Source organism: Amphiura filiformis, chromosome 7 (assembly GCF_039555335.1).
Source record: "Amphiura filiformis chromosome 7, Afil_fr2py, whole genome shotgun sequence".
Lineage (NCBI taxonomy): Eukaryota > Metazoa > Echinodermata > Ophiuroidea > Amphilepidida > Amphiuridae > Amphiura > Amphiura filiformis.
Window position 1 is genome coordinate 29,521,474 of NC_092634.1, and position 27,839 is coordinate 29,549,312.

The window sequence follows — 27,839 nt, forward strand, 5'->3', positions numbered from 1 at the left end:
TTACAGGTAACCTACCAAATTCCGATCCATGACTGGTTGCAATTCGTTCACATGGCGTCATCATTACAATTAAATATTTCAAATATCATCGAACATGCTTTGTTTTATCAATCAGGATTCCTTAGTTTACAAGTAATCCATAGTTTATAGTATAGTCCAGTGTACTACTGGTGATTATTTTTGTAACTTTGGAAATATTATTCTTGCGCTGCAAAAAATTGCAATACAAGTAGTATTGCAAGTTGTATTTTTCTATACGAGAGAAGGCATTGTAAATACGCCGTGACCTGTAGCTCTGTAGCCGGATCTGAGTGAAGATTTTTCACCTGTATAGTCTTGTGTAAGTATGATATTATTGTATTAGTATTGGTACACACAAAATGAATGCTTTTTCTTTAAAAAATACATACTATTATTCTCAATTTGAATAAAAGCGCTCAATTCTGCTGTATTTCTGAGTAGTCCATATTAAACATGTTAAATTGGTTATGAGCTGAGCGTTATGTATTTACATAGTTTTATAGCTGAATATCAGGCCTAAATTAAACGTCACCAACTTCAAGAAAATGTTACCAAAAGTGGTTAAAAGATGCTCAATTTTGCAAAAAAAATCATACAAAAGCCTGATTTTAACCCAAATTTTGAATATTTTTGGTAAAGTTGATCAAAATAAAATAAAATAGAATAATAATAATAATAATTAATAATAATAAAAAACCCGGATCCTAGATATTTATATCTAGTTTTTAAAAAATAATAAAATATTTTTTACTGAATAATTTTTTTCTTATGTTATCCGAAAAAAAATTGGGCCAAAAAACAAAACAAAAACGGTTTGAGAAATTTTCTCCCAAACTGTAAACCTCACAGATGAATTCGTCAAGTCTTATGCCATTCTAAATATATATACTTTTATATATTTTAGACCATCAACTTAGCAGTTATGGGGCAGAAGTTTCCACAATTCCAGGGTTAAAGCCACAATGTACGATCTTTTAATATGAAATTGTGTTTTTTTTCAAACCTGATTGTTTTGCATATTTGTAATGTTTACACATGTCCCAACTTGCACCTAAATGGAATCGGCCAAATTTGTTTGCCAAAGAATTATGATAATATGTCCTCCCATAGAACTGCATGTTATATGGCCAAAATAACCAGTGGGGTTTCTTTCAGTTTACCTTGTTATTTCAACCTAAAATGGACATCAACCCTTCCCGTCAGTTATACTAATATTATTTCAACATTTTGAACAAAATCAAAATTTGACGGAAATCGTACATTAAGGGAACTGGAATGAGCGTTTTGAGCGTTTCAACCGCATTTTTTGTGGGACATGAGAGCACATCAGACCTATCGAATTGCATTCTGAATACGAAGAATGTCTTTCTGATATCAAATAATTTTCATTTTATGAAATTCACGATATAATACAAATGTTATGACAAATTATTACAATTTGATATTTTTCACATTTTGAGATATAACAGTCCTCGAAGTAAATTTTATAAATTTAATGATAGTCTTAAAGTGTATGTAGCTGGTTGAAAAAGCCGACGATCAATTGAAAATTTTGACCTTTCATATTGAAGATATGGATTTTTTTCCCAAAAAGACCTAATTTTTTTTGGTGTTTTGGGAAAAAAATCCATATCTTCAATACGAAAGGTCAAAATTTTCAATTGATCGTCGGCTTTTCATCCCACCTACATACACTTTAGGTAGAAATCATCAGATTTATAAAGTTTACTTTGAGTACTGTTAAATATCAAAATATCAATTTTAATGATTTGCCATAAAATGTGTATTACATTGCGAATTTCAAAAATCAAAATTATTTGATATCAGAAGGCCATTCTTCGTATTCAGAATGCAATTCGATATGTCTGATGTGCTCTAATGTCCCACAATAAATACTGTCCAAACGTTCATACCCCTTCCCTTAAGGCTTTAAGTAGGGGGTGTGTTATTTTGCAAAATTTGACTTTTTAATGTGAGGCCCCTTCAAAATATGGTATCCCCAATACAAATCAAGAATATAAAAGATTGCATAACCCCCCTGTACATGCCCCTTGAAAGTTTTGATGACAAGGTTTCCGAATTCGGCAGGTTTCAGGCAGCAGACGACATAAATTGGTGTTGTTCGTGTATGTAGGCCTATATCAAGCAATTTACTACTGTGATTTGGGATTTATTAGTACTAGCAGCTAATTGTCTATGGTTTTGCAAGTTGACTGATCGATGAGTAATCAATTAATTAATAAATTGATTGGTTAATGGATCAATTAAAGCCATATTCAGCGCTCCAAAGTCTGGGTGGTGGCAAAATCTAAATTTTATGCATCAAATAGTGGCTAAGCTCTTTTTTGTAAGTTTCACATTTTTCCAAAAGGGTTTAGGTTGAATTGTTTGGAAATTATAGCAACTTTTGCATAAAAATAATATTATCGGGTGTGATATTTTATTTCACATACTGGTAGTGTTCTTAGGAGCATTGCAGATGCACATTAATTAAATTGTGTCTAATTTGAAAATACAAATTGGAATGACTTGAAATGTTGGGAGTAAGGGTATTTTTGAAAATAAACTGATTTACAACATTTATAAAGAGGATTGCTAGAATCACCGAATATGCCTTTAAGGTAACCCGCGCTACATCAGAATAACGTAACATACTGCAGTTACTGTCCGTTTTCCTATACACAATACACAGTGCTCTTTCCCATTGACGCGTGACCTCTACAAATAGCCCTACGTAAAAAGTATGGGGATATGACTAGTTAGCGTCGCTGTGTGCAAAATAACCGGCCAATATTAAAAGTACTCTTCTAAAGTTCTAGACAATATAGTTTTTTAACATGTCCTAAATTTTTAGCTAATTTATATGTTTGGAAATATTCGTACTTTGGTGTTTTAGTTAATGTTAAAGGTAATAGTACATTGCCTAGTTAACGTCGCTGTGTGAAAAATAACCGGCCAATATTAAAAGTACTCTTCTAAAATTCTAGACAATATAGTTTTGTAACATGTCCTAAATTTTTAGCTAATTTAGGTGTTTGGAGAGGGTCGCACTTTTGTGTTTTAGGAAGGACATGTAAACGACAGATAACACCAAAAATATGAAGACATTATTTCCAAACCGTGTTAAGAAGTATTACACCCTGGCCAATTTTGTGCCTATTTTTGCATTTTTCTCAAAAATTATAGCGCATTGGTGACAAGTAAGATATATGTATATTATAGGGCAAGGACTACAACTACTGCACTGAAAATTCAGCAACTCAAGGCAAGTAGTTATTGATTTATTGATCAAATATTGGTTTTCCTCATTTTTGACTGTAACTCCAGAACTGTTGTCTGTGTTGAAATAAAATTTCCAGTGCAGTAGTTGTAGTCCTTGCCCCTATAATATACATATCTTATTTGTCACCAATGCGCTATAATTTTTGAGAAAAATGCAAAAATAGGCACAAAATTTGGCAGGGGTGTAGTACCCCCTTAAGTCAACAATCATTATGTTGCTCATTTTCAAGAATGCTGGTTTACAAAAAGCACGCCATTGTCTCATTTCGTGAACAAAGGTACACATACCATTGTTTCCTTTCGTTTCCTTTATAATCGGTTACCCAACTGAAGCTATGAACACCAGCTTTATTGCGATATCGCACATGAAAACAGACACTTGTGCACAACCAGAGAAGATCCGATTTAATCAGTTGAGCTGTTTCAATGAGTGTTATCTTGGTTTAATAGCTTTTAATGGGGTTAAGGCTAGCTTCAGACTCCATATTGTACGTACAATATTGTATGTACAATACTTTTCGTGACGTCAAAAATTATTGCACGTGCAATAAATATACGTGCCACGACTAGTTGAATCAGATTAAATAACGCGCTATAACCCTGGCGGTTCATTGTTTGCTAAATCCAAGCGAGGACACCAGAAAATCTATGCAAGATAAATTTCTACTGCTGCTGATGAAAAATCCTAGAGTGCGTTTGGAGGTTTTTTCTGCACTTTACCAGTAGGCCTAATAAATTCATAAAAAATAAAAATCAAATAAAGATTTAGGGTGAATGTTTTTAATCACTGCTCATCTGATCCACTTTCCCAGGAAACTAAATACCGATACTCCTTAGTTTTTCCCTGACTTTCCAGACATAATTATGAGTAAACATCAAATTTAATGTTTACAAAACAATAAAATATATATACATTCGTTTGCATTTTGTACATAAATATTAATATTAATAATGTACAAACATTAAAAAAGGGGGCCTAAGAGTATGTCTATTTTAATCATATACTAATTCCGCCGTGCCCAAACATATTTTATATAATATGAAATCGTGTAATGGCACCCAAATTCCAATCAAAAATAAAAACAAATTTGTTATCAAATACACTAGGCCTATGTTGTATTACAGGAATTTAATAGATGGTGCATTTTAATAAATAAATAGATTAACACGGGTAATGGACGATAAATATTTGGCAATACCGGATTTACCACAGAGCCAGTGGATAAAGAAATTAATTACAATTAAAACAAATTAAATGAGAAAATGAAAGCAAGGACATTTTGGTGTTCAAAGTTCCGGTTCAAAGTATTGTTTTAGAATGCGAAGGAGTCCTAAATGTTATCCTGGCCCAGGACACTGATTAATGTAGATTCGACCCATAGTTATTTTATCTACTTTTGCCACCATTCAACCTGTTCAATGTGATTTGTGCCTATTTTTAATACAATTCCGAAATCTGACGTATCAACGTTGTATCGGTCCACAAACTATGATCCGAGACTATTTCATATGACACGGTTGTATGGATTTCAAAAGATCGGTCCTATATATAATAGATATCGATTAGAGAATTACAGCATGAGGCTTTGAGGATGCCGTAATCCTCTTGACAATCAACCAATCAGAGAGACATATTTCAGAAATATGTTCGTATCGTTGAAACTCTTTCAACTCTGAAATATATATTTCAAGTAATCTCGTTTCACATTAACACGTTTATGGATGTATTGGGATGATCATAAGTAGGTCTATAACATACACCATCATAACATGCCTCAACGATATCAACATGTAAAAAGCTGTTGCAAATTCATAACACAACGTGTTATTATGTATAATGTTATATGCCAAAACTTTAAAAACAATAAAAATATCGGTATCAATCAAATCAAAACCAGAATAAATACATAGGCCTACAAATAATACTTAAGAAACTGACTAAATCAATATATGACTAAATGTCGGTATAAATGAATCGCTATCAATTAATCAATCAGTAATCAATCAATCAATCAACCAATCAATCAACCAATAAATAAATAAATAAATAAATAAATAAATAAATAAATAAATAAATAAATAAATAAATAAATAAATAAATAAATAAATAAATAAATAAACAAATAGGCCTAAATAAATAAATCTATAAATAAATAAATAAAAACTGAATGTGCCATTTATATTATTATTACAATTTTAATATTATTAATATTATTAGTATTAATAGGCCTTTTAATATTAAGTACAGTTGAATACAAGAAGACATAAAAGATGTTCATCATTCCGTGCACGAACACTCACTAAATTTACCACTCTTAGAAATTTGGCAACTCCGTATCAATTAAGCAACCAATGATTGTAGCAAAATATATATTTTCCCGGTACATACTATTTATTGCACGTGTAATACTTTTTGACTTCACGAAAAGTATTGTACATACAATATTGTACGTACAATACGGAGTCTGAAGCGCGCTTAAGTCCTGCAAAGGTCGAGATGAATTCTACTGTAGACATGACTGCATCATGACATAACATCGGATCGTCCAATCAGACAGTTCACAACTTTGGTGTCGAAGAGTTTGTGGCGAGAAGCTGCAATCGGAACGCTATTAAAAGCTAGGCCTATTGAACATCCACCGCTGATGTTCAACAGAATTCTGACTAGACATTGGGCTGAGATAACATTGGCAGGGATAAGATTTATTCTAGATTTTTAGTGAATGCTACCACATCTTCCAGCTCAAGCACGACAGAACAAGTCATTGATTGCATTATTGATATTATGATTTCGACCAAATAAGGCCAGATAATTTTAAGTTTACATGGCGCGAAAGCAGAATATTATCATGATTATTAGTCAGTGAGCTTGAAGAAAGAGCAGTCTAACATACTAACTCTGACATGTGCCATTACTTTATACCATCAAAACAGAAAATGAAGCAATGTTCTTGCAGAAGTTAAACATGTTTAGCATGCATTGTGAGATGTTTTATCAAATTATTATGTTTTATGACATTTGCTTTTTGAAAGTCTTGTACTGTGTAGGAGCTTTGCCGGGCTGCATCTTGTTGTCTTCCAATATATTCCAAATCCCATCCTTCCAATGTCTATATCAAGATCTTCTTACAGCTGACCCTGAGACCCTTCTGAATGTGAATGAACCAGCATTGCAATTTGTTTCTGAGGAGGAGCAGAAAGGAAATATGAATGCTCTTTTTCAAATGGATATAAAGAAGCTGGATAGAGCTAGAGCACTGTTCACAATCTTGATGCTGATGCTTGGGACACCTCATTATCACTTCCAAAAAATATTGACCTTTTCAGGCTTCAAGGATCACAAAAAAGCTTCCTGCAGAAGCCTATACTAAAACATTAAAGCTCTATCTCAGCAATTTGACATCAAAAGGAAACGTGTCTATGAGTGAATTCAATGAAGCTGCGAATTCACTATTCCGGATTATTGTAACTGCATTTCCCGCCTATCCAGGTCTCACACATGTGAAGTTGTCATATTTGGAGCTTGATCTGTCCAAAGGGCCCTAATTGTTTCCCGCTATTCATGACAAAGTAACCATGGTAATTGGAAACAATTTAAAAATGTTAATTTTGATATAGTATTCAGCAAGCAATGAAAATAATTACATTTGATGAGCTAGTATTTTGCTTTTCATAACTTCGGCAACCTATTTAAAAACTTTCAGAGGGTATGTACAGGGGGTTACCCTTCTCAAATTTAATTTTGATTGTTATATTCTTGTTTAGGAGGGTCTACTACATATTCTCAGGGGGGCCCCAGAAAAATTTTGAATTATCACACCCCCCTACTTTAAGACCAACCTTAATTTAATAGGATGCGAAAACAACAGTATAACTTCAATGATCTTTTGTTCATTAATTTTTTCAACAAATGGACCAAATGTTCGCAAAAACTGCTCATTTTTGCATAAATCTGCCGTGCTAATTGGATTCCTTGCATCATTTCCTTCCTGAAAATGTATACTTTTATGTACTTATCATCATTACTTTTAAAGATACAATACAAAATAATGTTTAAAATTTCCGACTTTGAGTGATCCTGCGTGCACTGTGCATCCAAACACAGTGTGCAACTCCATCTGAAATGTCCTTGATCCTAGTCTGACAGATTGTATATTTTTCACCATGTGATGGCGTGCTAACAATGGGCGGGCTTACATAGTCATGATAGTACCAAACTTCAACAGCCAGTTTAAGGGCGTATTACACTAAATCACTGCGCGAAAGGTGCAATGGTGATGAGTTCCGGTTAAACGTATATGGCTACTGGAGACAACGTGGTGTCCTTAGGGACCATGTTCTTCGTGAGGTTGACATGTTCTGATTTAAATGAAAGATGCTAGCCTATTAATGACTAAAATAGATATGAAATTATACAAATCGATTTCACAAGAAAAGTAGGCCCTGTCCGAATTACTGCTAACGGAACAAGTTTTAATGCTAGTTTTGGTATTGAAATAGCGGCGTCGCTTTTCAACATTTTTTAATAAAAAACTGATTCTATAAAGTTCCCCAAAATTGAAGCTTAAATAAAATTTCAGTCCTTAATTAATACAGGGATGACGTAAAAAGTGACAAATATTGTCACGCCTGGTAGAAAACGCCGTTTGAAAAAGTTGATTTTTACGTGCTTTTCAATGGAGAAGTTATTTGGTGGTTTACGCCCTTAATAACACACGGTATAGTTGTTGATGGGAGGAGCTAGCCACAGAAACTTTCGCTGAAGCCCAGTTTATTTTTGTATGATTCATCATGTGGTGTAGCAGATGGATGCAGTGAACCAACAGTTCTGACTGGGGTTGGCTACATAGCTAGTAATTTGAGGAGCCAAGGACAGATTTTAGAGATACTCACCAGCTAGACAGGGATTTTATTGCACCATATCCCACAATGCAAATTGATTCAGGTGACCTTCAGGTGGCAGATGGTGTAAATTTACATTTATGCAGAATAAGTTTAAATTCCTAATGCATGCATGATGGGATATTATATGAGATTAAGATTTCTTACTGTGTGGTGGGTATAATGTTACAACTTTGTCTGGAGTTGACCAGCCCTGGAGTTGACCTAGCAAAGTATTCTAGCCACTAGCATGTTTAATATTAAAAATGAGTTAAATATTGTTTGTATTCTTTCTTTAATATCTGAAAGACTAGATTTTCATAAAAATTCACTGCTCAAATTTAATATATCCACTTCTCAAGATAATTTTAATTTATTGTGTCATATCATAACATTTTGAATGAATTCTATATGTTTGATGTTGATATTATATTGAACACTGGGGCCTATATCCTAAAAGATATATAGACCCTATTATAGGCCTGTATCCTAGATCGACCCCCTCCAAAAAAGAAAATTGTCTTGAAAACGTTTACCCCGCAGTCAATTATAATCGATGAATGGCCCTATCATAATTATTTCACTGTTTTTAATTTTGTCATAATTGGTCATTTAGGCAAGCCTATTTTATGCCAAAGTATTATTATAAACAATTCAGAAAAAAAGTTTGGTCTTATTCAGAGGGTCCATGTGCAAAGAGGGGGCAAGCAAACTTTTGACGAAAATGGTCAGAAATGGGCTAAAAAGTACAAAAAGTACTAAAAATCTAACATATCAGGATGGCCAGGGGGCAAAACTTCTCACAGGGGGGAAGCTGTCCCCTTTGCCCACTTGACTACGCCACTGCCCCCCGGCCCTATGCATGTTACTACTACTAGTGCTAGTAGTAGGCCTACTAGTCAGTTTTATGGGTGGTATGAAAAGTCGGGTATAAGAACATGAAGAAGTAGGGTCACAAATTGTACCAACCCCAGTTTTATTTATACCCTGTTCTACGGGCGGACCAGACTTGTCCGTAGTCCACTTGCCCATTTTGCATACTCTAGCTATTACAGATTTGTATTAATTTGTGTTCAATTGATAGATTTGACTCCCTCTGTTTGTTAGCTTCCCAGGATTTTTGGCTTGCGCGATCAATAAACTGGTAGCTTCCAAAATCCCCGGGCCAAAATCATAATCATGATAATTGTTCAGTATTTAGTGAGCCATTGTGTAAGATATGTTGCATTCAATATTATAAGTAGGGCCTATAGGCCTACTCTACTTTTACTGTAACTCTTTATGACCATTTTACTATTAATTATAATACACATCAGTAGGCCTATAATTTTGAGTTCCAACAGGATGTGTTCATCATGATTAATAATAGCATATTTTTATTTATCAAAACTCGACTATGGCAAGTCTACGGGTGGACGGACCTTTGATTTTGAAAGTAAGTTTGGTCGGCCAGACGGGTTTTTTCCTGCAGGCTAAAATTACCCTAAGATTTCACCAAAATCTGAAAAAAATCTGAAGATTTGTTACAAACATGTTTGTTTACTAAACACTTTCATTCAAAATTAATAGGCCTATACATTGCTCAAAATGGCTGTTTTACATGATTTTAGGATTTTTTTTAAATCTCCAAAATACAAATTCTGGGTCGGTCGGGCCCATAGAACAAGGTTTTTTTTCTTCTATAGAATAGTTTAGAAACATGAGGAAACTTAGTATTATAGTATAGGCTGGTCATAAAAATCAAGTTTTTTATTTATCTCTTACACACACCTCTATTTTTACCTTGCCAAAGCAGAGGCTCCATAAGATTTTAAATATTGTGAGGGGGGAACAATGGTGCCTGGCCCAAATTATTATTTTTGCGGAATGGTACTTTTCCATAGCCACCAAAATTATTGGGGGCACCCCCTCGGTTCTGGAGCGTCATCATCAGTGTACATATCATTGGGTAGGCCTACTTCAAATTCAACAGCGTTTGCTAAAATTGCTGGTGTCGTAATCATAGCATCCTCTTTTTAGGACATTTTTATATTAGTTGATTCCAGTTTTTGCTTTTGAGAGTTACGCATGATTTATAATGTGTATTGTTCTATGTGTTGTAATTTTGTCACTATATTTTTGCTAAGCCAACTATTAGGAACCATTCACAAACACTCGTAAGGGGGGGGCCTGATGCAAAAAGGGGGCCCTGAAATTTTTTGACCCTCCTAAGGGGGGCCCTGAAAAAAATGACCACAAATTTTCCCAGGAAAAATTGAGTTTATATGCTTTTCTATATGGGGTTGACCCATAATTTTCATGTCAAAAAGGGGGGGCTGAAATTTCTGAGGTCTGTAAAGGGGGGGGGCAAAAAAATTTGTGATGAAATTTTTTTGCATCGATCCCCCCTTACAAGTGTTTGTGAACGGTCCCTAATGTTCTGTAAATAAACATTATAAAAGCCAGATGTTTCCAGTGCCCGGGGAGCGGGGGCACTGACTCCCACTTTGGGGGTGACGCGTATGTAGGGCTGTTATTAAGACCCCCCTTTTTCAGCGTTGCTGTCACCCTAAGACACCATATGACACAATCTGGTCCATGGGGGCCAAAGGTGGCAAATTTGAAACTGAGATAAAGGTAAACATATGGAGTAAAAACACAATAAAATACATAAGGAAATATAGGTATCAAAAAACTTCATAACTTTGAACCAAGTATGTTAGACCTTTAGTGTTTTCAGTAAATGATAGCCTATTGTATGTATAATAATGCAATAATTACAGTAACTCCATTTTCAAAAATGCCTCCCTTTGGCCCCCATGGACCAGATCGTGTCACATATTATTGTTTACGAACACATGCTCCGTCACCCAAAGACCCCCCTATTTTTTCCATTTGATCTGTCATCCAAAGACCCTTACAAGTTCAATTTGAACTTTTATTTTATATCAGTGATTTTGTTACTAGTACTGTAGTAGATCTACTTATTTTGAAAAACAAAGAAATCTGAAGCCATATAGGCCTAGATGTGGTGCTGCCACGCAAAGGTTCCATGTAAAAAAGGTCATGTTCTCTCCCAATGACCCCATATTTTACTCTCACTGAATGCCAAAAATCATGCTCTCACCCAATGACCCCATATTTTGTACATTTTGCTCTCACCGAATTCCCCCATTTTGCCCGGGCCCTTTTTACGAAAGTGACAGCCCTACACCTATATCCACCCCCCACCCCGGGCCCCCACCCCGGCAAGCGCACCATATTAAATTGCATGTAAAATGCATAAGAAACGGTGAGTATATGCAGGAATAGGGGCTAGGGGTTTTGAGGGAAAAAAAAACAATTTTCAGAACTGGTCTGGCTTCAAAAGACTGAAATGTTGTAAAGGTTTTCAGAACTGGTCTGGATTCAAAAGACTGAAATGTAACACATAATGATATTTATGATTCAATTTCTTCATTTCCTCTAACTGCACTGATCATGCTGATATGTAGGCCTACCACATACATGTTCTATGGCCTTTTCGCCAGCCCATTCGGGGCTGGTACCTGTTTCAGGTTTGGGGTCAGTTTACTCAAGAGATTATATTTTAGTGGTATTGGAATGATTTTTTTTTTTTTTGTGGTTAAATTTTAAAAAAATATTTTAATTCGATTTGTTAGGAAAAGTAAGTATGTTTTGCCGTTTCAACGAACGAAAACGAGTGAGTATTACCAAAGTTATGTTTGAACTAATTAATTATGACTTTAAAAGTTTAAAGGCCTAAATGTAACAATAATAGTTAATATATATAGCATCATATGGTCAGCAGAAGAAAATCTGACATCACCTATAGATGATGTCATATCAGTGTCCTTGACCGGGGTCCTTACTCCTTGACCACTGAACAGCGTGATATCATGTTGATAACAGATCTATAGAATCAAAATCTTCATCATATCCCCGGATCATATCACAGATTCTCAACAATCTGTGATCATATGGACCATATTGATGTGAAAGTAGTTATCTATCATATCCTGTGTCGTTTTATGGATAAAATGACTCAAAATGTTATTGATGAAATGGTTGCTATCATAAACATCAGTTTTGTCTTTTCAACGGGAAAAATCCGATGCAAAATAAAGTTTTAGGGCCTAGCTATAATATGGGCATAATTTATGCATATAGTATTGAACAATGTACCCCATTTGACATGCACTTATAGATAAATAAATTGTCTTACTTTATTAATTTAATAACTTCTTTATTATAAATAAAATGACACATAACTATTTGATTCATAAAATTACATTCAACAAAATGATTGAAGAGAAAACACACAAGGCACTAGGCAGACTGTTATAGAATGGAGTATGTAAGATGCCATGTCCATAGCTTCGCAGGAGTTTCCGACTAGCAATCAACATGATCAGCACATTAAGAAAAACACAGTTTAAGAGTGAAGATTGTAGTGAGTAACCAGTCCTTTATAAATGTGCTGGCCACTATCTATTATAATATAGTAGGGGAGAGCGGGGAGTGTTCGCCCTAGGGGCAGGTTCGCCCACCCCTTGTTTCTCAGCACTACGGCTATCGGGGAATTTGGTGATGGCAAAATTAGGTGACATAGGTCATTATAAACTTCTCACATTAGCTACGCGACATATAGGGACGTGTTCATCGAACTGCAGCCAAAACAAAAAAATCACACCAAAACGTAATTTTTTCTTGCATTCGTTGTATTATCATTGATACCTACATAAATACAGATGGTTTTAATGGAAATCTGTATTGGGAACATATGGGATTTGTCAAAGATTTAATGCAGTTATAAACTCCTTATTCGATTTGTATTTTGCATACCCTGAAGAAAAAACAAAAATATGCACAAGGGGCACGTTCGCCCTTTTGAGGATGGGGCATGTTCGCCCTATATCTTCCCCGGGCGGACTTACCCCAAACTGGAGGGCGGACCTGCCCCATCAGCGTATTATGCAAAATATTGATAATTATACCATTAAACAAGGTAAAACTACTGAAAAGCATGTTTTTTATAGTTATGTGGTATCAGTATTACTCATACCACCACTTATGTCCTAATCCATAATCTCCCCGAAGTTGTAAACATGATACGTTTAAGCTCACTTTGGACCCCTACATGTTACCCTGCCGACCCCTGCAACAAATTTAGGGACTCCCCAGAAGAGAATGAATGCCCTGTATACTCTTGCTAAATGTTTGCATTGAATATGTTATTGTTATGCAATGTTTAAACCTTTTTTGTGATTAGGGTGAACTTACCCCACCATATGGGCGAACCTGCCCCAATATGGGGCAAGTTCGCCACTTTGCAAAACTTTTTTGTTTGCTCTATCCTGTTGCTATTGTAAGGCCTATAGTTCTGGGATTGTGGCCGTATATAGCTAAGACATAGGGCTTTCACATGGGCTAATCAGGTCATCCCTAACCTTAAAATTGACATCGCTAGGCTGGTCAGAAAAAAATAGGGCGAACACTCCCCGCTCTCCCCTAGGCTTAAACTATACATTGCGAATTAATTAAGTTATTTTAAAATAAAATGTACATGTAAGTTAACTCAAACCGGCAGTGTATATATCGAAAGCAGTGAAATCGGACATTCCTAAGCGAAGATATTGAGTTCGTAAGTTCTGGTATTACAAAATTGGAAATTGAGATATCGTGGGTAAAAAGCTGAAAAGACAAAAAAAACCAACGACAACAACAACAACAACAACAACAAAACAAACAGACCAGAACAATTTGGAGTACATGTAATGAATTAAAAGAGTTGACATGAGATTAGGAATTAATGTTTTCTGCTGTTTCAGTGTGCATGTTCTCATCGTTGATGGTTTGGTGGACTGTCATGTAGATGTAAGCGTGATCCTAAAAATGCCTTTCACATTGACCAAAACTAATTACAAGACCTCTTCTACATTGAGGCTGGCTTTCCCTTTTAAAGGGAATTTTTTAGTGGTTCATGTGTGTAATTTTTCACACCAACTGACCTTGTTGATTCCTGAGTAGTGTGCCCTTGGTTAAGAACATATCATTATTTGCATACATTTTATTTTCACGGCAGCTGTATTGAGCTTGAAAACATAGATCATCTATGGTGAAAAGCATGACAATTACATGTTCTGTGAAAATTTCCACTTTTGTGATCAAATTATCAAGAAGTGGATAGTACCTACAAATACATGTTGATCATGATGGTCAAGGTGATGATGATGGCCCATGGTGATGGCCATGGGTTTTTAATTTTCAAGCATACTACATTTATACATGGACCCTGCATATTGCTTCATTTTATAAATATTAGTATTTACAGATCACAGATCTATACCGGTATGTGTTCCAATATCTGTCATGGTTATGAAAAAGTTTTTATGTACAATGAATATATAAATTCATCAACCTGAGAAAATTTGTTGAGTTGCATGTAGCCTACATACGGTACATGAGAGGATTTAGTTGCATGTACATTATGGTACATGGGAGGATTACACATAATTGGCATTAAAATTATAAGCCTTAGAACTGAAAGATGTTGAGACAAAAAATATAGGCATACCTACAATAATTATAGTGGCCTAATGAATTGAGTGATAATTTCAATTTTAAAATTTTGCTTGCTTGATCACTGAGTAGAATACAGTCATGTAGGCCTTTTTATTTCAATTCACATATGTGATACATTGTTGTGCAGGACTTAGGACTTGTTTGACCATTTTAGGATTAAAAAACAAACAAAGCAGTTTCAGTCTTCGAATGATGAACATTTAGGGACGCACCATTAGATTCTCAGGGGGGGCATGGGAGTTTGGGTCAGGCAGATTTTTTTTTTTCGCCGCCGAAGGCGGCGGAATTTTTTTTTTTTTGCCTCCAAGAGGGCCTTCGGCGGCGAAGTTATTTTTTTTCAATTTTAATGTACATTTGTATACAAAGTTGGGTGGGTGAAATTTTTTTTTTCATTGAGGCAAAATTTTTTTTTTTTCTTCTCACTAGTGGGCAAAGTTTTTTTTTTTTTCTCACTTGTGGGCAAAGTTTTTTTTTTTTTCAAAAATCTCCCATGCCCCCCCCTGGAAATCTAATGGTGCGCCCCTTATCCATTCTGCCTCTTTCATTCAGGGAAAGTCACAGTTTTCCCAAACTGATCCTTGAAGATAAATAGCCATCATCAGACCTTGTGCAGTCTATTAAAGCTTATTAAAAACATTTTATGTACTGTATATTTTCTTTCCTGCCCAACCCCAAAGTGTACACATGACATGCATGAGCTCATAGTGACTTTTGACCTTGCATGCTTTTGGACCTAATCTTTAACACCCATATCTGTCAATCAAAAAGTTTCATCAGGGAATACAGATTTTGATTGGTTGATTACTTCCTGACTACTTCCAGATTGACAGATTATGATGGCCAGAGCATTAGCACCATCTTCTCATGCTGAGTTCACACTTGCATCTCCAGCTGTGTGGCTGTCATTAATTATGCATACTGGTAATGAGAGTGTATAAATAGATGGCAGCAGACAGATTTTAATGTACTGACTGGTACTGCATTATGAGTTGGGTCGAGTGGAATGTGCCTTTAATGTTTTGTGAAAAGCCCGTTTCCTTCAAATGCAACATATACTTAGGACCATCTTGGTGGCCAGAATTTACATTGTTCATAACCTTTTATTACATTAATCTAACAAAAATGGGTGGATCTTATGTTGCATTTTGATGAGCCAGTCTTATCCATAAATCATCGATGCTGATGAGTACCATTCATTTTGATACAACCTGAAGTTGCAACTTTTGACCATTAATAACCCTTCAGTGACAATATTGAGTAATATTAATAAAATTATCACTATATATTTCAGATCCTTTGGATAATCAGCTAGCAGAGCCATCATGCCCAAAAGAGACGAAGACGAGAAACTTCTTAGGTTTGCAGAAGGACATCTCAACCAACGAATGGAGAATGGAAAGTTGAAAAAGGTTCGTAGACTGTTCGTACCCGGGGTTCGGGCCATGCCAGCGCCAATGGGCTTACCAGTTGAAATCGAGACACCCCTTATGGAAGACATGACCTAAATCTCCCACATTGGGGATATAGATTTCACCACTGAGGTCCCGGGTTCAAGCCCCGGTGCGGCCCAAGGACTCATGTGCACTTGGTTTGTCCCGATTCCATGCTCGCTCTCGCAGGTTTTCCTCCTGTATTGCAAAAATCGGTGATTAGTTGTTTGGTTATCAAAAACTTCCTTCACCCAATGGAATTTGGGGAGCTGCACAGATAATTGGTGGATGTTACAATCTAAAATGCGGATAGGTGTGCGCCGTTCGGCAGCAACCTAGTTGATATCTGATGCGATCTGATTGTGATGATTTACCATTGCAGCGAAATTACAGCGCTTTGATTCCTCTAAGATCTGGAGAAAGGCGCTTTATAAATCCAAAATTTATTTATTTTATTTATTCCAGCTCAGGGAAGTGCTCATTCAGGTATAGCCAAAATTCACACACCGTGTGGATTTCAATTAGAATATCCCGTTATGATCCACGGATTGACCCCTCATATGAGCCTAGGACAAGTTATTGGTTGGCAGATGCAAAGTTTTTCTTCAATTGCCAATCTGGTAGAACCCGGAGGGTGAGGGTGATAGGCCCATAACAGTATCGAGGGAAATAGTTCGACCCATTTCCCCAATATAAACCAAGTAGTATTTGTTTTATTCCACCTCTTCCATATGTATGAGCTAATGGTGCCAATTATTCATTTATCTCAATTCAAATGAATGCGCGGTATAAACTTACCATTCTTCGTTGATCCATTCTTCATTGATCCAACATTCCAAAATCATGTTCGGAATGAAGTCCTTTACTATTACGGAAAGCTTTAAATATTTTTAGAACGTAGCGACGCAGTGAAAATAGGAGTCTGACGTGCAATTTAATTCTGGCGCCAAACTTTGACGCTGGGATAGAGGTTGTAGGTAAATTGCATACAAATACATAATTTAAATAGTATTATTGATCTCATTTGGGCTCATAGTTTTAACCAGTCTGGTTAAAACTATGAGACCAAGGTGAGATCAATAGTACTATGCATCCCTAATAAGGATATTAGTACTATTAAGCTTACCGAGTTAAGGGACCAAAGGTTTGACCAGAACCTCGAATAAAAGCAGTTTATTATTTATATTCAGGGTCGGATCCAGGAATTTTTGATAGAGGGGGCGCCTTTTGGGCGACGACGAAAAAATGGTGTTAAGGGGGTTACCCCCTCAAAAACTCTACGGTTTTGGCCCATTGTTTGCTGTTCATTGCCGAATTTGTTCATTTTTTAAAATTTCTTTCATTTTTTGTATTTTAAGTTTAAGCTGCGCCCCCCTAAATCCGCCCCTGGTATTATCATCATAAACATCATTATCATCAGCCCGTATCATCCCACTGCTGCAGCAGCTGGGCACAGGTATCTCCCAAATTCTGCCAATTTCTCATGGCTCTTACACTTCCTGTCCAGGCCAAGCTGCTGTTCCTAAGTAGCTGACCAATTAACTCATCTCTCCATCTAGCTGGAGTCTTTTTCTTGCCCCCATATAACGGTTGCGACTCTGTTGTGAGCTGACGTCATCTTTCATCTGTTATAGCTTGTTACCTGCCCAGACATTGCCAGATGTCCAGCCCTCAATTTAAAGATGTGTTTACTGCATCCTTTACTCTTGTTTGTTCCCTGATCCAGATGTTCTTGTTCCGGTCTCTCCTTACCCAGCAAACACAAAACGTTTTCGACATCATTCGCAAAAGGTTATAAAAGGTTGTCAAAAACGTTTAAATGTCGGGTTATATAAAGGGTATATTAAGAGTATAAAACGTTTTATAAACCTTAAAAACATTTTTGATAATCTACTGCTCAGCAAACAAAAATGTTTTACAGAAAACGTTTAAATATCGGGCTATATAAAGGGTATAAAAACGTTTTAATAACATTCCAAAAACATTCTTGAAAACTTGATACAAAACATTCTAAACAGAATGTTATTTTAGTTGAAAAATATTTTGCGAAAAATGTTTGCCCAAAATATTTTCAATAACGTTTTAAAAACGTTTTCATGACCTTTATATAACCCGACATTTAAATGTTATTAAAAGGTTTTGAAAAAAATATTTTAAGAACATTTCTGTGTTTGCTGGGTTCAAACATCTTAACATAATGTTATTTAAGTATTGACACAATATTTGGCAAAAATGTTTGTAAAAATAGTTTACAATAACATTTTTTGAAAACATTTAAAAATATTGTTGTAGTGTGTTTTCATACAAAACGTTTTAAAACGTGATCATGACCTTTATATAACCCGACATTTTAATGTTATTAAAACGTTTTGACCTAAACCAAAAGCCAAAATATAACTTATTTAAAACGTTTTTAAAACGTTTTTGTGTTTGCTGGGTATATATCCCAGCATTTCCATACTTCTTTGTGTATATGAAGTTTCCTATTCATATCTTCGTTCAATGTCCATGTTTCACTTCCGTATGTCTTTGTATCTGCTGATGTACATCCTGATTCCTGCTTGTGTTTTTTCTTTATTTCCTGCGACTGGTTCCCATCTGGCCAAATCTCTTATAGGTATGTGTATTTGGATACATGTTTCAGTGTTTCACTTTCAATTTTGATTTCCTTGTTTGATATCTGCATACATGTTGAACGTGACCTTTTATTTTAGACATGTTTGCATCTCCAGATATGACCACAATGTCTTCTGCAAACGTTAGATAGTTTAATTGCTTTCCATTTCCATTTATGCGTTTATTATAATACAGTTCAATCTCTTGACGATTTCTTTTAGGGTTGCCATAAACATCTTGGGTGACATGGTATCTCCCTGACGAACTCCCCTTTTGATGAAAATTGGTTTACTCTCCTTATGAAGTCTTAGTATAGCTGTGGCATTGGTACATATTTCCTGGATGGTCTTAATGTAGATTGTGTTTATACCTTGGTTTTTGCCAGTGCTTGGATGACTGCATTTTTGTTTCCACTGCATCAAAAGCTTTTTCATAATCCACAATTTAAGCAAGGCACATTAGGGCAGCTAGTGTATTCCCTAGATTTGTCAACAAGTTGATTCACTGCCAGTTAAGTGGTCAATTGTGGAGAAATTGCTCCTGAATCCAGCTTATTCTGCAGGTTGATTTTCGTCCAGTTGAGTAGTCATGTCAGTCTGTTTGTCATTTAACATGTTTAAAACATATGTGGCTTGTGCCCATTTTTAAAAAAATGACAAAAAATCACTATATCGCTATGGAATGCAGCTAGCTAACGAATTGATATTTATTATTTTTAGCAAAAAGACTATTGTACTTCGCTCGAGTGACAACTGACAAGTCCATTTTCCTTCCACCTCATGAAAATATTCGTATAATTATTATTGTACTCATAAACAATTTAAATAAACATTCAATATTTGTATCTCTGGGCTATATCTGCGTCTTTACCATAATAACGGGGACTTCCATTTACCGTGCCATCATACTGTAAACATAATATTAATAATACGACATATCATCATAATCATAGACACATAATTATTATGACAACCAAAATGCTTCAGGTAAAAGTCACTATCTAGGAAGGAACTGCATGACTGCACAATTCAGGTATACAATAATCATTGAGCTGTCTGACCTTATCTGACCTGATTCCCAGGTCTCATAATAATTATAGAAATGACTTTCCTGGCTTGTGAGCACACCAACTCACAGTCCACCAACTAAGGACCCTGGATGTAGAATATTCGATGTAACATATCTGCGTTATTTAATCTATTCCCATTCGATTAAAATTATAATAAACGAATTTTTGGTGACGTAAAATCCAGATGAATAAATCCAGATGTGTAATTTCTTCTAATTCCTATTTGTCTATATCCCATGGGTCGTGTACTGCATCTGGCTATGACTATTAATCCTGGCCGTAATGTGATCATATCACTGACAGATATGGAACATCAAGGGGATTTTCAGTTTTGAAATCATAGTTTGTTAAGGCAGACACAACGTAATGGTATATGATCAAACATTATTTGCAAATCTGTTCATCTGGACTTACTATTTTCGATAGCTACGGTGTCACGTCTCATCCGAGATGCATCATCAGGCTGCTTGATCAGACACTGAACTATTGACCTGTGGAATGGCTGGAATGACGTCACAGGAGACATCGAGACATTTTTTGATCGCTGCGTCGTATATCTCGGAGAGGTTGTGGCCCCGGGTTGCGGCGCGTATAGTACCCTATTGTGCGAAGGTTCCTTCCGCGGGCCGGTCATGTATGGCCTCCTACACCCTCCTTTAAACCACCTCTCTGGTTTACATCCTTGTCCGCCTGATGATGTATTTCTGATGAACGTAATAACTTAGTTTTCAAAAATATGAACAGATTATTAATTCATTTTATTATAAATGTTTATCTACATGGCTGATTGAGATCATTCACAAATGTAATGTTATGGTATTCTTTGTTTACAGCGATGGGTATTGTTCCTTGGAAATCCAGATGATGGTAGGTTCTTTTTATTGTGTACTTTAAAAAAAAAATCTTTAAACTCCCGGTATTATGGAGTGAACATAATTCTCCATAAAATCATAACCCTTGAGCTTCGGCAAAAACAGCGAATTATTTTTAGAGATACGGACACTCCTGGCATAGAAACTATTTTATACTTCTACTTTTACATTGATACTGGAACAGAGCCTGTTGAAGGTATACTTGTTCAATGTCCAGGGTAGAAAGATAGCAGCACACGTACGTGGGCACATCATTGATACACTTTATTACATTACTATAGGGTATATAGGCCTAATAGAAAGGGTCATCGGTACGTAACCGGGCACCGATAGTTCTATAGGACCAAATTCGATGTGGTGCCTAAAGAGATGAGCGTGTTTGAGTGAACGTTCTTCATCTGCACTTGTTCATTATTTTTTCAGGTCACTTTCAACTGAAAATATATAAGACAAAAAAGGAGAAGCACACAGTTGAAATTCAAGTCGTCTCAAAGGCGACCTACATTGGAACGGAGAAGGGTGGAATTTACAGGTATGTGTATGCACTGGCGCGGTGTATAGCCAGGGGGCAAGGGGGACAACTGTCCCTTGTGCGAAGTTGCCCCCTCCTTAACAAACTGGCTCCCTAATATTTAAGATTTTTAGACCACTTTGTACTTCTTACCCCATTTTGACATTTTCGTTAAATATGCATATCAATATCATGAGAAATATTAGGCCTAAAAATAAATACATAATTTGAGCTAAGAATTTCATCTGAGACTAGCATATAAACCGTGTTAAGTCCACAAACTCATGTATCTGATTTCTCTGTATATTGCAATGCTATAGTTTCAGTTGGATGAAACATTACAAACGCATAGTAACAATACTGTGTGGCTTTGTTTCCGAAATGAGAACAATTAGTCTGCATATTGTTATGCAGCATTGTTATGGTAAATGATAGTACAACTCATTGTTGCTAATGTCAAACTTGTCAAAGTGATTGTGATTTTATGATGAGAGCATGATATAGTGTCCGCTTCATTTACCTACGTCATCAGCCAAACGGGGGGAGAACACGTACGCTTCAAGCGGGGAAAGAACACGTACGAGGCTGAACTTTACCCACACAATTTCTCCTTTTTCAGGAGAAATACGCATAAAAAATTGCAACAAGTCAACTTGTAATGTAATAATTATTCTCTTCGAATAGAGATAAACTTGTTTTTGCAATAGACATGCCCTTTAATCAACACTTTTAACTATTGTTTAATTTTGTTTTTAAATTTTATATCTTTAGCAACAAGAAAAACGACATACAAACCATGTACTGGGCCATCATACTGAAACGAACAACGATCATTTTCCAAAATTTACCAGAGAAAGACGTTAAAAAAGATGATGAGATCACACCGATCGATGAGTGGTATGACGCCATGAAAAAAAGGTTTTCGATGGGTATGTTGACACATTTTAGTCATTGATCTACGAGAGGTGCACTGGGTAACGGTGGTTTTTCGAGGGGGTGGGGGGGGGGGCAAACAATAGCTGGCCAGCCAAAGGAGGGTGCAAAGAAGAGAGAAACGAGTTTTTGCACACCATTTTGTGGCAGCCCAGGTGGCACCTTTTTATAGATAAAGACTATGATAAACATTATGCTATATGAAGTTACCATAAAGTCATTTTCACCGGACAGAGGTGATGCGTAGGCCATATGGGCATTACCACTTGCCTTAGAAGTGGAATGAGTTATTGGGGTTCCTGCTCTCGGTTTCAAGGGTGCTATATTATGGAGATGCCCTGCAAAGTAACCTTATAGACAAAGGCAATATGTAGATACTTATGGACTGTTGCGCGTGTTTAGCTAGGGGCACTACCTCAAAGTGAAATGAGTTATTATAGTACCGACATTTTGAGAATTGGCAGATTTTTTAAAGTCGCCTGTAACGTAATATACCGAGTTTTTTTTTTCGTTCTGTGTGTGGGTATGTAGGGGTGTGTGGGGATGTATGTTTGCATGTCATTGTCATGTGGGGGTGTTGAAGAGCTAGTGTGGGATTGTGTTTATATACCAATTGGAACACAATACATCTGCAAGAAGGTATCATTCTCCTTGATAATGATTTTTTTTCTCAGAAAACTGGGCAGTGAATCCACTTCGTGGTGTCAGTGGTCAAACCGATGGTGCGGCTGTTTCTTTGACGCTGTATCTTACCCAGCACCGGGTAGGACTGGCGATGACGATCCCTCCTTTGAAGTGTTGCGACTACTGGGATTTGGTCAACGTAAAAGACTGTAAAGCCCATGGCAACGTCTTGTTCCTCTACATCGAAGATCCTAGTAAACAGGATCTCGGAGGTAATGAAAAAAAAAACACCTTAAAATAATGGACTTCTTGTTGCTGTGACGCTCAGGTTGTTACATGCTAGTTATTCTATTCCAAAAAAGGATAGGTAGTTGTCTGAAATCATATACATGCGCGTGTATTGAGGGGTGGGTGGGGTGGGGTGAGGGCTTTGTTTTTATGAAACATAAACGTGAATGGTGGTGATTTGATTGGGAATTAGATTATTATCCCCGGTAAGCACAACCCATACCTCTTACCTAAGCACCCCTGTCCCCACCTATATAACCTCCTCTTAAGTGTCTCCTTGCCTCCTCCTCTCTTCCCCAAGATTCAATATCTCCTCTGTCTCGAGTTCTCCTCCCCCTTCCCTTTTTCACGTCCAATGCTCTCTCCCATTTGTTTCTCTTTCTCCCTGTCCTTACCTCCCCACACATTCCCCCACCCCACAAACACACTCTCTTTCCCCTGTATCTTCTCATTTTTTTCCAGTAAAAATTGCTTCAGTAAAAGTCATTAGCTTATATTGGAAGTCATATAATGGCCTTCCATCGATTCTGGTACATGGGATTAAGGACATGAATCGACTTTGTTTATAACACCCGAATCGCCCCTTTTGTAATGTCGAATGCAAATATTTCGATGGTCCATATTTTTTCACAGCTAAAATAGCCATAGCTTATTCAGTTTTCTAAACCACGTTTTTCAATGTAGATCGACATGCTCGATTTCTCTCCTCGTGAATATTGCTCTGCGAAACTTAAACATTTCTTTTATATAATTTAGATCAGGTAACTTCAAACCAAATGATTTCTTCTTCACACCATTTTATAAGAAACTGAAATGAAAACCGAATCTCCTTGATACAACTTTTAAGTTTTTAACAAATGATAAAGAACAAAGATATCAATATCTTGTGAGTCAAGAGGTTAGGCAGGATAATAGGGAACCACGTGACCAAAACCAAAACTAAGACTCAATGAAATGAGGCAATGTCATCTCTCAGACTTACATTTCTTAAGGGACCGTTCATTACCGATTAGATTTGGATCAGGCAGAATTTCATACGCAGCGTCAGCAGTAGATGAATAAAATTGAATCTGTCACATCCCTTCCATTGAAAAATAAGCATGCTAAGTGGAATGAGTTCTAAGTTAGCATGGTTATAGTACTACTAATTCTGAGCATAAACGCGGTCAACACAATTGGCAAAGACAAAACTCTCTTATGATGAACCGGTAGCATTTTTGAAGAAACAAAAACATTTCGCATAAATTCTTAAACCGTCAACCACTGTCATCATCCAGTGAAGTATATAGCGAAGAATATAAATCACTGAAAAAAAAAACCAATTCTTTTTCAGCTTTAGCATATCTCGAGGTTCAATTACGGATGCCTGCTACAGGAGATGCGAAGCGAGCTAAAGACGTTATTGACCGGCTAGCGGCCAAATCAGGGTCCAAATCAGGACGTCGCAATTCTTCTTTATCCGACCAGGTTTCACTTCAGCCACCGCAAACTTCAGGTAAGCGTCCGGGGTAAGCCTACGCTACAGTATTACATGTATCTTCTGAAATTGTGGAAACTTTTGCGCCTGTTGTGATAGTTAAGAAGTTGTATCTTTAAATGATAAGTACATAAAGGTATACATTTTCAGAAAGGCAATGATGCAAGGAGTCCTAATTTTTCTTCGTTTTGAAAATATGGGCCAAAAAACAATTAAAAATTGACATCTTTTCCAATATATCTGGGTCCTCATTGAAAAAATCGTTGCTAGTTTCTTTAGAACATAAATATGCAGTTTTCATCAATTTGGAAATTTAGGGTTAGTTGTTATGCAGAGTGGTTGTTATGGTAGACGAAAAAAAAAATCAAATTTGGCACTTTTCTCAAAACGGTGTTACTTTTTTAAAGAAATCTGTTGTAGGACCTACTATAGTTATATATACACTGTGTAGCCTACTACAAAATGCTACAGCTGAAAGCCACTTCGCATGCATGCATCCGACGTGATGTGATGACATGGCACAATCACCCTAAGTCATATACACGGATTCGTTGGCCGGGCCAGCGAAACACCAATAGCTGCTGGCGGGCGAGCTAGTGCTTGGCATGTGAAGGGTCTCGGGTTCGAATCCCACACCAACAACTTCTTTGTTCATCTTCTTTCTTTATTCTTCATCCTTCTTTCCCTAACATTCATAAAAGAGCACTTCATATACTTTTATGTATAATCATCATTACATCAAAAGATAAGATAAAAAACAATGTCTAAACTTTCCCACTTAGACTGTCCGCTTGGCTTCGCCCTAAGGTATCAAGTCTAAGGATCGCAGGACTTGAGATGTTTTCTTTAATCACCTGAAGAGGAGCAATCAGTGTTAAAAACATAGACGTAGATCCCTGGGGATGGGGTGGATAAATCCAACAATATTTTGCCAGGGGGATGGTCCGTGGTCCATACACGTACATTCATTCAATTACCTTTGAAAGTTTGGGTTCAAAAACTCATACTCTGCAACTTGAGGTCAAATTTTGCACTTTGATTGTTTTTATTGAGCACAAGCACCATTGGGATGAGGTCGTTGTGGTCAATGGCGGTTTGTTCTTCTTCACGAAATTGCCAATCAACAGTGTCTTCGCCATCTGAGTTTCATACAGAAATTAAATCACTAATAAAATATTTATTTGCAACCCATAGAACGTTATCAACCCTCTCCAACGGCACCACGTAGAAGCAGCACACAGGCAGAATACATGTCAGAGAGCCCCGGCGAAAATGATTATGGATTTGGTAGAGCTCCTGACCTAGGTAGAGGGCCATTACCACCTGTTCCAGGCAAACGTGTTGAAGAAACGGCATATGAAGCCAACTGCAACCCGTATGCCAATCCTTATGATACAGCAACGGATCCAACAGAAACGGAATATGTGAAAGCCAATTGCAACCCGTATGCCAACCCTTATGATACAGCTACTGATCCACCACCTCCTCCACCACCTCGCTATATTGATGATGAGCCGCCAAACTATATGTCAACCTGTGATGACAACAACGGGTATCTCATAGCTACCCCTAAGACGATCAATCACTATAATACATGCATCTTTAACACCTAGATAATACCGCATCTGACCATCACAAGCCATACTACCGTAAAACCTCGTATACAAGCATATAGAGTGTTTTTGATGAAAAAGCTAAATTAATACGAAACAGTCATAAATATATGCCAATACAATAGATTGGTCTTGTAATAGTAGCCTACTTGTTTGTATATGCTTGCAAAGGCCTATCGGTGATTTATTTGCTCAATTAACTCTATAATGTTATAATTTTGTCGATGGACGGTGTCTGGATTGATTTAGCTTTCATCGAAACCACTATAATAGGCCTATGCTTGTAGACGAGGTTTTACGGTATAGCACCCTAGACAAATAAACATGCATATCTGATGAAGAGATAAGCTTTGGACATGATCGAACCCCAGGACTCGTAGTGGCGTAGCGTCAAAGGGGTAGCATCCCGGCAAACATAAAACTTAACTTTTACAAAAAACATTTAATGTCGTCGGGCATAAAGGGTGTAAAAGGTTTTAATTATATTCAAAAACAATTTTGATAACTTCCAAAACATTCTAACATAATGTTGACAAATATTTTGAAAAAATGCTTGCAAAATATATTTTGCAATAACATTTTGACAACATGTTTAAAATGTTTCAACACGTTTTCATGGCCTTTATTATGACCTAACATTTACTTATTGAAACGTTTGGACGTGAACAAAACGCAAACACGTTTATAACGTTTTAGAAACATTTTTGTGTTTGCTGGGATGTGTAGTTAGTCAATTATTTTTGGCTCGCATTAGCGTTGAGATACGCATGAATGTGGTTAAGATTTGGTTCACCAATTTGAAAAAAAAAAGTGCCAACTCACTCAGTCGCTGATCAAAACATATTATGCTATTTATATTTACGCGCATAAATCTTACTGTATTTTGTATATTTATCATGTTACTTATATATTTTGTACGTTATTTTTGTCCATTGTATTGATTTTAATATTATTTTTAAATAGCTGTATTTCATGCCTGTTTCCCCTATGCGCTGCTATTTGCTGAAATGACGTATCAGAGGCTCCGGAAGAATTGGAGGGGGGAGGGCGAATGCATCCATATGATCATCTGAGCCTGATCCGAGGCGCAAAACGCTATTTGAAGGTGCCTAGGGTACATGTGCCCCATCAAAATTATTTCAATAAAATACAACGGACGATATGTACACGTTCCGGTTGTAACAAAAATAAGATAAAGAATAAAAACACAGCGCAACGGGACCCATGTTTAAGGATTTCTGTAAAAAAAACACCACATTTTTGCCGTTTGGAGGATATTTTTCAAAAATTAAAGTAGTACATCGCTTGAATCCCAATATTTATTTCTTAATTTACGTATGTATATCCATTAGGGCGGGTCATAAATAGGGAAGGTTTTTATTTCAAATCGGCCATGGCCAAAAGGTGTTCCACTTGACCCCACTTGAAGAAATATGCACTTTAAAAAATAATTGAAGTGGGTCTTCAGACCCCACCACCACCCTTATTCCCCTATATACTGAAATATGCACATTTTGTCAGATATTCAAAGAACAGATACATAATGAGAGGTCATGTTGCTTCAAAACGTACATTTTATCCACCCAGAAGCACTTTTCAAACACAAATTAATCATCTACTATAGAAAATAGTCTATGCAATACTTTTCTCTGAATTTC

At 36.4% G+C, this 27,839-nt stretch overlaps 1 protein-coding gene across 2 annotated transcripts; it reads left to right on the forward strand.

Annotated features, from left to right (window-relative positions):
• LOC140156990 (uncharacterized) lies at window positions 1-27,547 on the forward strand. 2 transcript variants are annotated; one of them, XR_011859618.1, is made up of 9 exons: window positions 1-340; window positions 16,040-16,157; window positions 20,697-20,730; window positions 21,159-21,267; window positions 22,018-22,175; window positions 22,854-23,075; window positions 24,425-24,586; window positions 25,763-26,454; window positions 26,525-27,547. XR_011859618.1 is itself a non-coding variant. In XM_072180044.1 (8 exons), the coding sequence occupies exons 2-8, from the start codon at window positions 16,071-16,073 to the stop codon at window positions 26,179-26,181; spliced, it is 1,191 nt and encodes a 396-aa protein (XP_072036145.1). In that variant the 5' UTR covers window positions 1-340; window positions 16,040-16,070; the 3' UTR covers window positions 26,182-27,547. The 2 variants fall into 2 exon arrangements, 1 of the variants encoding a protein (XP_072036145.1); XM_072180044.1 differs by having other exon boundaries at window positions 25,763-27,547.
• Window positions 27,548-27,839: the final 292 nt, after the last annotated feature.